This window comes from Pituophis catenifer, unplaced genomic scaffold (assembly GCF_029215685.1).
Source record: "Pituophis catenifer annectens isolate HBS135680 unplaced genomic scaffold, rPitCat1.0.hap2 SCAF_1, whole genome shotgun sequence".
Taxonomy (NCBI): Eukaryota; Metazoa; Chordata; class Lepidosauria; order Squamata; family Colubridae; genus Pituophis; species Pituophis catenifer.
The window spans coordinates 96,416,355-96,430,464 of NW_027256881.1; the positions used below are offsets into that span (position 1 = coordinate 96,416,355).

At 36.6% G+C, this 14,110-nt stretch overlaps 1 protein-coding gene across 1 annotated transcript in view; it reads left to right on the top strand.

Annotated features, from left to right (window-relative positions):
* MCM9 (minichromosome maintenance 9 homologous recombination repair factor) overlaps window positions 1-13,694 on the top strand; it is a 34,664-nt gene extending 20,970 nt beyond the window's left edge. Inside the window, exons 7-12 of the mRNA XM_070952920.1 lie at window positions 1,232-1,406; window positions 3,548-3,750; window positions 5,925-6,128; window positions 8,489-8,571; window positions 10,470-10,615; window positions 11,464-13,694. Coding sequence (XP_070809021.1) covers window positions 1,232-1,406; window positions 3,548-3,750; window positions 5,925-6,128; window positions 8,489-8,571; window positions 10,470-10,615; window positions 11,464-12,922 — 2,270 coding nt within the window. The 3' untranslated portion in view covers window positions 12,923-13,694. The remainder of the gene's footprint in view (window positions 1-1,231; window positions 1,407-3,547; window positions 3,751-5,924; window positions 6,129-8,488; window positions 8,572-10,469; window positions 10,616-11,463) is intronic.
* The last annotated feature ends 416 nt before the right edge of the window (window positions 13,695-14,110 follow it).

The window sequence follows — 14,110 nt, forward strand, 5'->3', positions numbered from 1 at the left end:
AAAATTTTGCAGAATTTTTAAAATTCTGCTTAAAAATACAGAATTTTCATGAGGACCGGTGAGATAGTTCCTTGGTTAACAGTGCAGATGCCAATAGTGTCAAATTTGTGTTCACCTAGAATTAGTAAAGCTTTTATGTTCCTATGGTTTAAGCATGGGCTTTGGAAAGTCATTCTTTTTAAAATTTCAACTCTTATTGACTTTTTGGTAAATCTTTCATGTTTCTCCCTTTGGATCTTGTATCTCCTTACATCACACTTATTTAATCTAAGTATTTATTCTGCCTCAATGCCTATCTCTTGCTGTTGGAACTCTAGAGCACCAATTTTTTCATCACTTTTGGGAAAGCTTTCTCTTTATTCTTTTCTATATTTTGAATTCTTAAAGAGTAATCTATCTGTTCCGTTTTAAGAATTATTACTATCTCTTCCATATCTTTATCTGCTTGTCTCATTTTTTTTTTATTTATCTCCTCTATTTTTTCTTCAGCTCCTTCTGGTTTCTCCTCTATTTTCTGAATTTTTTGTTCATCTTTTGTTGTCATTTGCTGGGGGTTTTCTAGTCTCACATCTGTCTCCTGCATCAGTTCCATCATCTCCCTATGATTCCTTGTCATACCTTCCTATTATATTCCTTGCAGACAGCTGGTCATTTACATTCTTTTAGAGAGTCATTGAGGCTACCTGGAAGTTTATCTGTGTCATCAGGGTCACCTGAGTAGTGCAAATGCGTGTGGAGCCTTCTTGGAACTGTTGAAAGGACTGCTGGAGACCAGAGATAGATGATGTCATATTCCACCCCCACCTACCCCCCACCCACCCCACCCCCGTTGAGAGAGGGCGGTTCAATTTTGACATAGACGGCCTCTTTTGAACAGCCCTTTCTCAACAGAAGGGAAGGGATACTCAGGTGATCCTGACGACACAGATAAACCTCCAGGTGGCCTCAATGACTCCCTAAAAATTCAAATAACTAGCTGTCTGTAATGAATATAATTCCTTCCATTCCCCACCATCCAGCCAGAGCTGAGGAAGCTTTTTGGATGAGAAGCGAAATGTCTTAAAAAAAAATACATCCAAGAAAGTCCAGTTGCCTCTTGAAAAATGTTGTCCTTTGGGGCAACCATGACCTGGATGACAGAATCTGCATAGACACTCTGCTTTCATGTGCATTTTTAAAACAGCTGCTTATAGTACGACCAGGCTTTTACAGGGAAGATTTTGTTCTCAAGGTTTGACTGTAACTGCTGTGAAAGACTCTGGAGAATGGAATTTGGAGGCTGGTGCACTGGTCCTGGCCGATGGAGGCCTCTGCTGCATAGATGAGTTTAACAGCATCAAGGAACATGACAGAACAAGCATCCATGAGGCCATGGAGCAGCAAACCATCAGTGTTGCCAAGGCTGGGTAAGTATGTTTAAAATGTTAAGATTACAGCTGTACTTTTTTTAACTTATTGATCCTTGTGCTAATGTTGTAGGATTGCCTGTGTGATGCAGTGGTTTGAGAGTACAAAATAAGCCTGAAAGATCCAGACTCAGCTCCCCATTTAATTATGAAGCTTTTTGGATAAACCAGCTTCAGTCTATATCTGTCCATCTCCCCAGCCTCACAAAGGATAAAATAGGGACAGGATGGAAGAAGAAACATGCCTTGGAGGAATGGTAGACTAAATGAAACAAACAAACAAACTGTTAAAAAATAAATATATTTATGTTGTTACTTCCAAGTACATCAAAATTATGTTAAAGTAACCCAAATGTCTTTACAATCCCCAAGGCGTGTCACAACTTTTGCACACCCCTAGTGTTTGGAAATTGAAAGTTGAAAAATTTGACACGCCCTGTGAAGTAATTAAACATTTCAATTTTATTACTGAGATCAGAGACAACACAATTTAATTTCAATTTTAAAAACACAGTGTGTTCTATAAGTATGTTATAAATCACGACCATTCTAAATGGGTTGTATATGGACGTTATAGATTGCAACCCAACCCACTCAAAAATAACACAGAGATTACAATGGGCACTCCGCAGCTCCAAAGCTCTTTCACAGCCCCTTGATATCTTGAGTATATTACTGTATTTTAACATCCTTCCAACATTTTTCGAAATTGCCAGGTGAAGAAGCAGCAGCTTTTGATTAGCTATTAGCTCTCATTTTTTCCCATCTCCTGTTTAAGATTATCACAATGAATTGTTAAAATTTGCAGCAAAGCTTTCTGGATATGTATAAAAACTGGATGCATGAGAAAATAATGCACTTTGGTTTTATGTTTACGTCACCCTTGTACCAATGTAAGTCTGATCATAAACACGGACTTGAAATAACCATTACTGGATACTATTTTCAGCAAAAGTGAAAATCCATTTTTAGTTAGGAGCGCAATGAAACTTGTTTGGTGCTGCCGATGGAATTTTAGAACCTTTTTTCCATTCCAAGTATGTATTCCGGAGTTCCAAATTTTCCCTTCCATATTTAGCAATCCTTATGGCATTATGCAAAGGGGTCAACACTCATTTCCTTTTTGAATCTCTGTTGATACTGGCTTCAAGTCAAAATGCTTTTCCCATGTTGCGTACTGTTACAAATATGAAAGCTAAGATGATTGGTGCTGTATTTGTTCCCATTCAATATGTGAGGTAAGGTCTAAGATGGCACCAACTAGAAATAGATCAAACCTAACTCAGATTTAGAACAGCTGCCTGGCTGCCTGCAACAAGGGTTATGCTATGACTACTAAAATATCCTTCTGGTTCTTTGAAATCAAACCTGGGGTCAAGGTCAAACAAATTAAAGAAGGCAAAAGCGTACTGTATTCAAGAGCTGTCATAGAAACTCTTACTACAAGTCAGACTGTAGGTTGATTCTTTGGGAATATGCACAATAATTTAAGAGGCGTATGCATTTACAGTGCATCAAATAAGCATGCAGTAGCTCTATGTATAAGTGGCATATATCAGGGTAGAAATGAAAGTTTGGATGTGAGTAAGAGTTTTTCAAGTATCAGGATAATCTGGTTTGGATTAAACAAAGAGGATCTGGGGAAGATTACCTGGTCAGGGAATATCTATATAGATTTAAGCAAAGCAAGAGAAGAATTCAATTAATTGTGATTGGAACCTCACAAAATTTAGAGTTTTCAAATTCAGTATTAGTTTTCCAAATAGTTCATTCTTGTTCTCATTGAAGAAACTGTTTTATTAATCAGATCAGAAAGTGTTTGATAACCCAACACCATTTTGAAATGTGTAGTGTTGTTGCTTCTAGTCAAAATAGGATTGTTGTCATCTATCACCTACATGTTTGGTTTGGTTTGGCTTGCCATACCCATGCAAATTGTGCTTTGTTATAATCCGCAAGCCTTTTCCAGGGACTTGTACTATCATCCAAATTCTTCAGTTCACATGAAATAAATTGAAATCTTTGGAATCCCATAATGAAGATTTAGAATGAAAGATGTTCTAACAGTAATATTTTAAAAAAATCATTTCTAAAAGAGTTCAGTTCTATTTAATACCAATGCCACCCTCTTTTTCCTTCAGTTTAGTGTGCAAACTAAATACAAGGACCACAATTTTGGCAGCGACCAATCCAAAGGGCCAATATGACACTAATGAATCCATCTCTGTCAACATAGCCCTTGGAAGCCCTCTTCTTAGCAGGTTTGATCTTGTCTTGGTATTGTTGGATACAAAAAATGAAGAATGGGATCACATAATTTCATCCTTCATACTGGAAAATAAAGGTAACCTTTTTATATTACTTTTTATGGAATTATGTGAATCAATTTGTCACTGATCATAATACACTTATATGCACAAATTTGGGTTTCCCTTGCCTTATGTGAATTCACTTGGTATAAAGTTACTACTGTATTGTGAATTTGTTTAAAAATTCATGTTATGCAAAAAGAAAAAAGAAATCAGTGTTATGTTATTTGTGCCAACAACATCTGGAAATTTGCAAGACTTCTCACTAAAATTGCTTGAACAGTTCCTTACCAAAACCTCTTTCTATTTCACTCACACATTTACTGTCATGTTATGCAGTTGTTCTAGTTGTGCATCGTGGCTTCCACTTATTTTCATATCGGTCATGTATTATTACTCAGTGTTCAAAATGCCTATCAACATTTTGCCCAATCCCCTTACACAAAATGAAAAGAAAGACCTCTCCAACACTAAACCTTGGACTTACTATGTCACACCAAGCTGATGAAAGATTATCAGTTATAGGTCAAGCTTTTAATGAAGGTGATGCTACTGTGTGCAACAGAGCAAAGAACGCTAATAATATTTTTCCTTTTATTTTGATACTACGGTATTATACTGTAAAATATTTTCCATAAACTAGTGAGATCTATATGTTTAATATATATATATTTTTCTTACTTCTTCGTAGGGTTTATGTGTGTTTTTCTTCTAGCCAGGTTTTCCCTACGTAGCCAAGGTTTTTTTGTAGCTCCAGCTCAGTAGAATCTCATCTACTCGGTTCTGGGCTTTTTTCTTTTCTAACACCTAGCAGTGAGAGCTTGCTAGGTGTTAGAAAAGAAAAAAGCCCAGAACCGAGTAGATGAGATTCTACTGAGCTGGAGCTACAAAAAAACCTTGGCTACGTAGGGAAAACCTGGCTAGAAGAAATATATATATATATATATATATATATATATATATATATATATATATATATATATATATATATATATATATATATATATATATTTAGTATTTAGTGTTTAGTATTTTTAAACATTCACTTGTTTTCTTGTTTTCCCTCCTTTTTTTAATTCTGTTTGGGGGATTGTAGTGAAAAAAATGTTTTTACTATTTCATCATTTCTTTCACCGTTTTAGTTTTGTACTGTCACATTCTGTTTATTTTTTTGAACTCTTACTATAAAGTATAATGAAATAGATAATGAAAAATAGCAACAATGGTGTATTGGAAGAAACACCATTTGCCTGCAAGCAAGAACTGGTAGAATCACAAAATGGACAAGTAATAGGAAATAAAGAAGCTAAAATACTCTGGGACTTTAGAATTCAAATAGACAAGCATCTGCCACGTAGCACCCCATCCTTAACTATTGTTGATAAGAAAGACAAAAAGTTTGGATGGTGGACATCACATACCTGGAGACAACAGAACAGAAAAGAGACAACGGGGGGGGGGGGAATCACAAAATACAAAGACCTGCAAATTGAAGAATGCCTGTGGAAACGAAGACAAAGATAGTACAAATAGTAATAGGCAACTTGGGTGCAATCCCAAAACATCTGGAGCACCACAACACCATCAGCATTAACAGAAATCACAATCAGTCCATTGCAAAAGACAATTTTACTTGGAACTGCATCCTGTGATGATACCTTTAATAGTATTATACAATATCTCCCTATCGTATGTCCTTGGGAAGGACTCGATAAGTGGATACAAATGCTAAATCCAGTCTAAATATTTGGCTGACTGTGTGAGCAATAATAATACAAATAGCATGGGACCATTGGAAAATGGATTACAATAGCCAAAGTGACTTGTTATGCTAAGCAGTTCCACCCCACCCCACCCCACCCCCAAAATAATAGGGTTTTGACACTGTGGTATGTGAATTGTCATTTCATAAGCTATATATAGGACTTAGTGATAGGTATGAACCCAGCCAATGGGGCTCACACAGTGAACCACAAGTAGTCGGAGGCCCAGCAAAGGGTCAGAATTCAGCCAATGAGATAAACTTAACCACCCAAGCATATTACATTGAAGAGAGGAATTCAAGTTTGTGAAATATGATTACTGAACGTTGATTAGGTTTTGGATTGTTCAGAAAACCACTTCTAAGCCTAGAACACTTTTTTTTTTTCAACTCTCTTATGCATATAGTATTGTTATTGTTGCTTTATTATTTAATTCTTTTTTTCAGGCTGCCCAAGCATATCCGAAAAGCTCTGGTCTATGGAAAAAATGAAAACTTACTTCTGCCTTATCAAGAATCTCCAGCCGATACTGACTGATGAAAGCCATCTGATCCTTGTCCGCTACTATCAGATGCAGCGGCAGAGCGATTGCCGGAACGCAGCCCGAACCACCATCCGCTTATTAGAGAGCTTGATCCGTCTTGCTGAAGGTGAAACCTTTCTTCCCCACTTGCTTTTCCAATGGCTGCATTCCACAGAATTGATTAACAAACACACATTAAAGAAATGTTGCAGTCAGTATTTTAACCAGTTCGATAGATTTGACTTCTAAAGTCAAATGCTATTGTCTACCTCCAGAGGGCACCAAAAAAGCTTTCTTTGTTTTGACACTGTGTTTCATGGGCCAAGATGTCAAAGGATTCTTGCCCTATATAAATAGCTTAAAAATGTAAAGTTTCTTCATGCATGCAAAATTCGATCCAGGCAGAAATCTCCAACTTATTGTGTGAGCTGAAACATAGAATAAGGAGATATTACACTTTGTACTTTCTTTATTATGCTTTGTACTTCGTTTATCTCAGAAGCACACTATGAGCAGTATATGTGTGTGACTGTGTGTGTGTGTAAGATTTTTTTATTAAAAGAAGATTTTACATTTATTTATTTATTTTATTTATTTTATTTTATTTCTATACCGCCCTTCTCCTGCGGGACTCAGGGCGGTGTACAGCCAAGATAAAACATTGCATATAAAATTTAAAAACAATTTAAAAAACAATTAAATAACTTTGGCCCATGATATTAAAAACAACCCAATTAAAACCGAATTCAATTAAAACTGAGAGGATGGGATCAAGCCAGCCTGGCTAGATGGAATAGGTGTGTTTTCAGGGCCCGACGAAAAGTCCGGAGGTCTGATATCGTGCGTATCTCGGGGGGTAGGTCATTCCAGAGGGTGGGTGCTGCCACAGAGAAGGCTCTCCCCCTGGGGGTCGCCAGCCGACACTGTCTGGCCGACGGCACCCTGAGGAGGCCCTCTCTGTGGCAGCACATAAGATTAAAAACTACAGAAGCATAAAAGGAAAAGTAGAAAAAGTTATATTAGTAGAATAAAATAAAAAGTGAAGGACAAGAAAAGAGAAGGAAAAAGGAAATTACTGTGAGCAGCTTTCAGTGTTCTACATTGAAAGACATCTGGTCACATATGTTCAATGACCTTACATAAAATCTTCTGCTGCTTCTGGAATGGGTTACCATGTTACCATACAGCAATTTGGAACAGAATAAAGTTACATGGCATTACCCCAGAATATAACCAAGGAATTCTCACTGTCAATCCTCAATTGTCATCAGTGACAAAATAGCTGTTTTGTTTTGCACTGGGTATGTGCATATATACTCATGTATACATACACTCTGAAATAATACTAGCTTAGAAATTGTGGCTGATTTTTTTTCCTGGAAGTTATAAACAATTAGGGATATTAATAATTTTGACTTGCTTAAGTTTATAAAATACAAAATAACAGAGTTGGAAGGGACCTGGGAGGACTTCTAGTCCGACCCCTTGCTCAAGATGGAGACCCTATGCCATACTGGACAAATGACTATCCAATCTTTTAAAAACCTCCAGCGATGGAGCACCACAACTGCTGAGGCAAGCTCTTCCACTGATTAATTGTTCTTACTGACAGGAAATTTCTCCTTAATTCTAGGTTGCATCTCTCTTTGTTAAGTTTCCAAATGTTACTCCATGTCTTGGTTGGTGGGTGGTTCTCATTGGGAAAATGGAAGGAGAGAATGTTATGTAGACCACCTGGAGCTCCTGATCAAAATACAGCATATAGCAATAGCACTTAGATGTATATACCACTTCACAGTACTTTACAGCCCTCTCTAAGCAATTTACAGCATATCGCCCCCAACAATCTGGGTCCTCATTTTACCGACCTTGGAAGTCTAAGTCAATCTTGAGCCGGTGAGAATTGAACTGCTGACAGTGAACTAAATTAGCCTGCAGTACTGCATTCTAACCACTGCCCCACCATAGCTCTTTTTTTCATTTAGCGTGGACTCGGATGTTTTGGGGTATAAGTATTAAAAGATGTATGTGTATGTGAAATAGAGATACTTATAATAAGTAGGAAGATGATTCTAATAGGTAGAGAAATAAAGTGACAGATATATAACTGTATTAGATATGTACGCTTATTTATGATATATCCCATTTTGAAACCTTACATGCATAGCAAAAGGCAAAATAACAAAGTAAACAAAGTAAAACAGGATAACAGAACAATTCCAGAGGAGAACAAGATTTTAAATACATCAGTAAATTGTCCTTTCATTGATTACTTAAATCTAAAAAACAGCTGAAACAGCTGTGCAGTATTGAATACCTGTGACTAAATTAAGCTAGTAAATACATTCCAGATAGATTAGATTAGATAAAATAGGAAATAGGTATAGGGTGTTCCTAATAAAACTTAGGTGTATGTGCATTTAGTTTATTCCCTGTAACAATTTACTCATCAACTTTTATAGATTTTCTTTAAAACCTGTTTTTCAGCACATGCTCGATTGATGTTCAGGGAAATTGTAACTGTGGAAGATGCAGTAACTGTGGTTTCAGTGATGGAATCCTCTATGCAGGTAAGTTTGCATATATACTACAGGTAAGAGAGACAATTGTCTATAATATAAGGAACCACAAACTGTAGGCACATATATATATATATATTTTTAAAAAAAACCATGTTCTCCACTTTCAGGGTCTTGTCACTTTGCATAAAAGTCCATTCCTGTTCATAGTCAGTTATGGAAATTGGAATGGGTCACATCCATGTACCTTGACAATACATTTTTCTGCATACACAATACTGTTCTGTTTTAAATGACTTTTCAAGACATTACTGTGTGATATTTTTATAATATGAGTACTATTTGTGGCGAGCCAAAGCAATGACCTTGGAGAAGCAAGGTAAAGTTGAAAGCATATTTAAGGGCAGGATACAGCGTGAGCTGGTAAGTCTCATTCCTCCCAAATTCATTAGAGTCTGACCTTCAAGATTTTGTTTCTATAGCCTACATCAACATAGTTTCAGCTAGAATTGGGGAGTCTGCTTCTTGACGTGCTCTACCTCAAAGAGCTCACAGTATGGCATGACGTGTGCATGTACGTTCTAGAAATGGTATGAAAAAAAGCCTTATGGAAGAGCAAGTTCAGTTAATGTGGCTCTGGAAAAGAAATTATTATGATTCATTTTAATATTATAAAATTGACACTGTTGATAAATCCAAAGCTCAACAGGTTTTTCTATATAAAAGAGATCATGGGGCCTTAATCTGCCCTGTGTACATCTTTTATAAAGAACTACAGATAGTCCTCGACTTATAATTAAGCTCAAAATTTCTATTGTTAAGCGAGACATTTGTTAAGTGAGTTTTGCCCCAGTTTACAACATTTCTTGCCACTCTTGTTAAGTGAATCACTACAGTTGATAAGTTAGTAATATGGTTGTTAAATGAATCTGACTTCCCCATTGATTTTGCTTGTCAGAAGGTTGCAAAAGGGGATCACATGACCTTGGGATACAGCAACAGTCATAAGTATGAACCAGTTGCCAAGCATCTGAATTTTGATCACATAGTCATGGGTATGCTACAAAGATCGTCAGTGTGAAAAACAGTTTTAAGTCACTTTTCAGTGGCGTTGTAACTTTGAACGGTCTCTAAATGAATTATAAGTCGAGGATATGTGTAGATATCTGTAGATATGTGTTCAAAATGAGGAAAGTGGGTTGTTTCAAACATGGGATAAGGCATCTTGTGGCAAAAGTGTTTGGATGAACTATGGTTTTGTAAAACTGAAACCTAGAATGATTAGATTGTTCTGAAATGGGGACAAATCTGGATGGGCAAGTACAGAAAAAACTAGTGCATACCAGCTGTTCTTTCCTCTTAGCAGCTCCTGCCATTAAACATGATTTCTAGGTCTCAACTTTTAATGAATTAAGAACCTCAGTTTATGGAAATGTCCCTCTTTCCTCAAGATAATCAATTATGTACTATCCCATTTTGTTCGGGAGTGGCCCATGTCTTCCTAAGGCTTCTCGGGAACAGAATGGGATGGGAAGCTTTTTATTGATTAAAAGTCTATGAGATTCTCAATCATGGAGGTCATGGTTATTCCAAAGATGCTTTTCAAAAGACAATTGGACTTTCTTGGATTGTTTTTCCTTGAAAACTTCCTTTTTATTGATTACTTTATTTAAGATCGAAACCAAAGGTTGTGAATATTTTCTGGGCCTTACGTAATGTTCCAAGGATGCAAACTCTTAAGGCTTTTTGGAAAAACATCATTTTGCTCTATGCTTGCAAACTTTACCAAGTGTTTACTATGTTTAATTTAACAGAATAACAGAATTGGTAGACACCTTGGAAGAATTTTAGTCCAACCCCCTGCTCAGGCAGGAAACGCTATACCATTTCAGAAAAAAAATTAATTTACAGAAAACAGTTTCTGCATCACAATTCTTGTCTTATTTTAGGGAGGTGCACTTCTTGGTGGTGCCAATGCACTCCACACTTCATTTCCTGAAAATCCGGTGGAACAATATAGAATGCAGTGTGAACTAATCTTGAAGAAGCTGGAGTTGCAACACCTTCTGCAGGAGGAATTAAGAAGGCTGGGCAGGTGCAAAATATTTATATTCGGGTGGAAAAACATCAGCTTTAAATCAGATTACACGTCTGCTGCTATGACAATGTGTGACGTGATGAATATTAATATTTTCTTGTAAGCCAGGGTCTTGAAGGCATATGGATGAAAATAATTAACAGTATAAGAGAGAATCGTTCTGTTATTTGTTTATTTATATGCAAAACTAATATCAATACCTACCTAGGATTGCAGTCCTAAACATATGACAGAAAAAACTCCATTTATTCCTGAGTAAATAAACACAGAATTCTACTGCAGAAGAATGGTTTGCTTGAATATTATTCACAGGTAGTCATCAACTTATGACCGGTTCCTTAACAGCTGTTTGAAGTTACGATGGATTTCCCCGCAGCTACTTATGACCCATATTTAAAGTTACAATGGCCACACTCCAACCCACAAAGTCATATGATTGCATTTTGGGCACTTGGCAACCAGGTTATTTTTATGGCTGTTTTCAGTATTCTGCAGTCATGTGAATACCCATTGAAGGAAATTGATTCATTTAACAACTGCAGCATTTGCTTAATGATTACAGCAGTCACTTAACAACCACTACAAAAAATGTCAAAAAAAAAATTGGGTCAGGTCATGTGACTTATGCAATGACTTATGACCATAGATCTGAGCTCAATTACAGTCGTAAATTGAGAACTACCTGTATTCACAAAAAGCAAATCTTCTAGTCTGTTTTAAGTCAAATTCCTAAAGTCATGTATTTACTAATGTTTGCAACCATAAAAAACATCACTTCTATATTTCAAAGCTTCTAAAAATGCAACTTATTTTGGCAAAAAATATTTTCCTTTTAATTTTCTTAGGTTTTTACAAAATGGAAATTTAAGCCCATCTCTGCAGTGCAAAGGAGTATCTTTAAGTCATGACACATTCGGGGAATTAGAGCAGAGGATTCATTCCCAACATTCAGAAAAAGAAGAAAATAATATTCAGTTACAGCCTTTGTCAGCCAAAATAAGTTCTGATGCTGATACGGATCTGGGATTCCCAACCAGACAAGTATCTAATGATGCCCAAGTAAGAGAGAAATTGAAGAGTCTTAACGAGAGCAACAGTGATAACACCTTGAACTGGTTTGATAGTATAGCAGAAGATAACATGGAAAGTGAGAAGGCCACTTGTAATTTTCCAGTTGCAGTAATATCTCAGGACAATCTGGATTTGGAAGCAATGAATAGTAGATCTTCTAAAAAGAACTGTTTAAGAGAAGCTGAGCAAACCAAGAAGAGGGAATCATTGACAAAAAAAGACCAAGGGGACTCTTGTATACAGACTATTTTTGCCCTTGAGAGGATACAAAAACCTATAAATTCCACTTCAGGGGCCATCCATAAAAGTTCAGATGCTATACCTAACACACCTAATTCAGTCATTACTCAAAGGGCCTCTAAGAAGTGGCAGAAGAGAAATATTGAAAGCATACGGAGATTTTGTACAAATACAGCAGATTCCAAAACTGAGCATCATCAACCTTCAGTATCTTCTCATCCTGCAATTATCCCAGATTGTCCTGAAAAAAATACTGGGGCTTCTCTGTGTCACAATGTGCCTTCAAGACATTTGACATCAACAACTTTAAATCGGAAGCGAAATAGAGACCAGACCAACAAAGTAAGAAATTGCAATGAACCTGACATCCCTGAGAACTCAGAAGCTGCCCCTTCTAAGTTTGCTAAATTTTCCTTTCAGCGAAAGCCTAAGCTTGCTCTGCCTCCTGAAAATGAGGAACATCGCACGTTACAGGAGACTATTTACAACCCTGACCTTTTTACCCAAAGTACATCGAAAGGAGAACATCTGAGGGAAGAAGATCCTGATAAACATCAGGGAAGCTACAGTCTTAACACAGGAAATACGGCCAAGGAGAAGCAAGCCTGTAAAAACAAGAAAGAGGAAGACAAGCCAAAGCCAGCTAAAGCCACAGCCATTTCTTTCACAAATACATCAGGGGCAAGAATAGAAAATTTGGATGGCCAAGATTCAAGAAAAGTGTGCTCCAGCACTTTAGCAAAGCTAGCAAAATTTGCCTTTACACCATCAGACGAATCTCCAGTTTCCTTGAATATCACCACTAATGAAAAAGTGAGAGAAAGGCAGCCATTGAAGACTCAGAAAGATTGTGCAGAACCCACCCGGAAGTGCTTTGAATTAGGAAACGCTCACAGAATTTCAGGGAAATCATTGTTCTCGGTAACTGATCTGGACGATGCACTGTTAGACTTTGACTGGGATGAAGAGGTTCAGAAATTTGCTAAAACTTAAACTTCAGTGCCTGCTACCTTCTCAAAAATACATTGTGGTACTTTTATAATTGGTTTATATTTGTTGTGGGAATAATGCTGCAAATAATAAGCAACCTAACAGACTTTTTAAAAATTGAATTGGGTTCTAAAAAGAGCATGCTTCTGCAAAAAAAATGATGTGATTGGAGTGCTCAAAGTGAAATAAACTTAGTACTCTCCAACTCACCAGGTGCAGGCAACAGCCCTGAAAAACAAACCATCTTCATTCTGGGTTTTCTCTTCATTGAGAGTTAGTCTAAATCTCTGCAGTATTGGGAAATCCGGTAGTAGATTGGAAATGTTTCTCTTTTTATGTCTGTTTAAGCATATGCATTTGATAGAGGACGTACATCATGTCAAATTGTGTTACGATGTCACATTTTGGCATCATTTTGTGTCATAGTATGCACAATGTCACTTGTCTTCCTTCCTGCAGATATCCTGTGATATTAAGACCTTTCCAACAATGAGCTTCAGATTTTCAGAGGACATTGTTCAGGGGCTAAGGTTTATGTGGACTAGAGTGTTTTCCCATGATCAGGACAGGAGATGTATAAAACTACAGCCTTAAGGTAGTTGAGTCTGCAGATTGAACAGATTGAAAAGCAATGAATGAGACACTATTTTATTTGGATGGTTCCCTAAAATATAAATCCATATATTATTCAATTAGCATATTTTGGTGAATTATGAGATGAAGAATCCCTATTGAAGACGTACATTAAAGTTTTTAAAATTATTTTAGTTTTCTTCTTAACACCCTATAGAAATGTGTGATTTCAACTATTTTGTATTCAAGTAAAATGAACTCCAAAATGCTTGAAAAGTGGGAGGAGCCCCCCTCCCTTCTTTAACTTCTGTTTGGCTTTACCATATTTTTGTCTAGTTCCATTTCATAATGAGTACTAATCTATGACTTTAATTAGGTAACCAATAACATTTATTATATTTGGCTCAGGAAGGAGCTTGGATTCTTTGTTCAATAGGATAGTTTAGCTGCTAAATTTGTAAGCTATTAAAATGATTAATGTGGCAATTTACTTCAACTAATATGTATGATTATCACTGCTTTCCCCCAATAAAATGTCAACCAATACCTGTCCTCAGTCCATTTTTAGTGCCATGCTTTGCTTTACAGAGGATGTATAAAATGCTCTGAGACATCCTC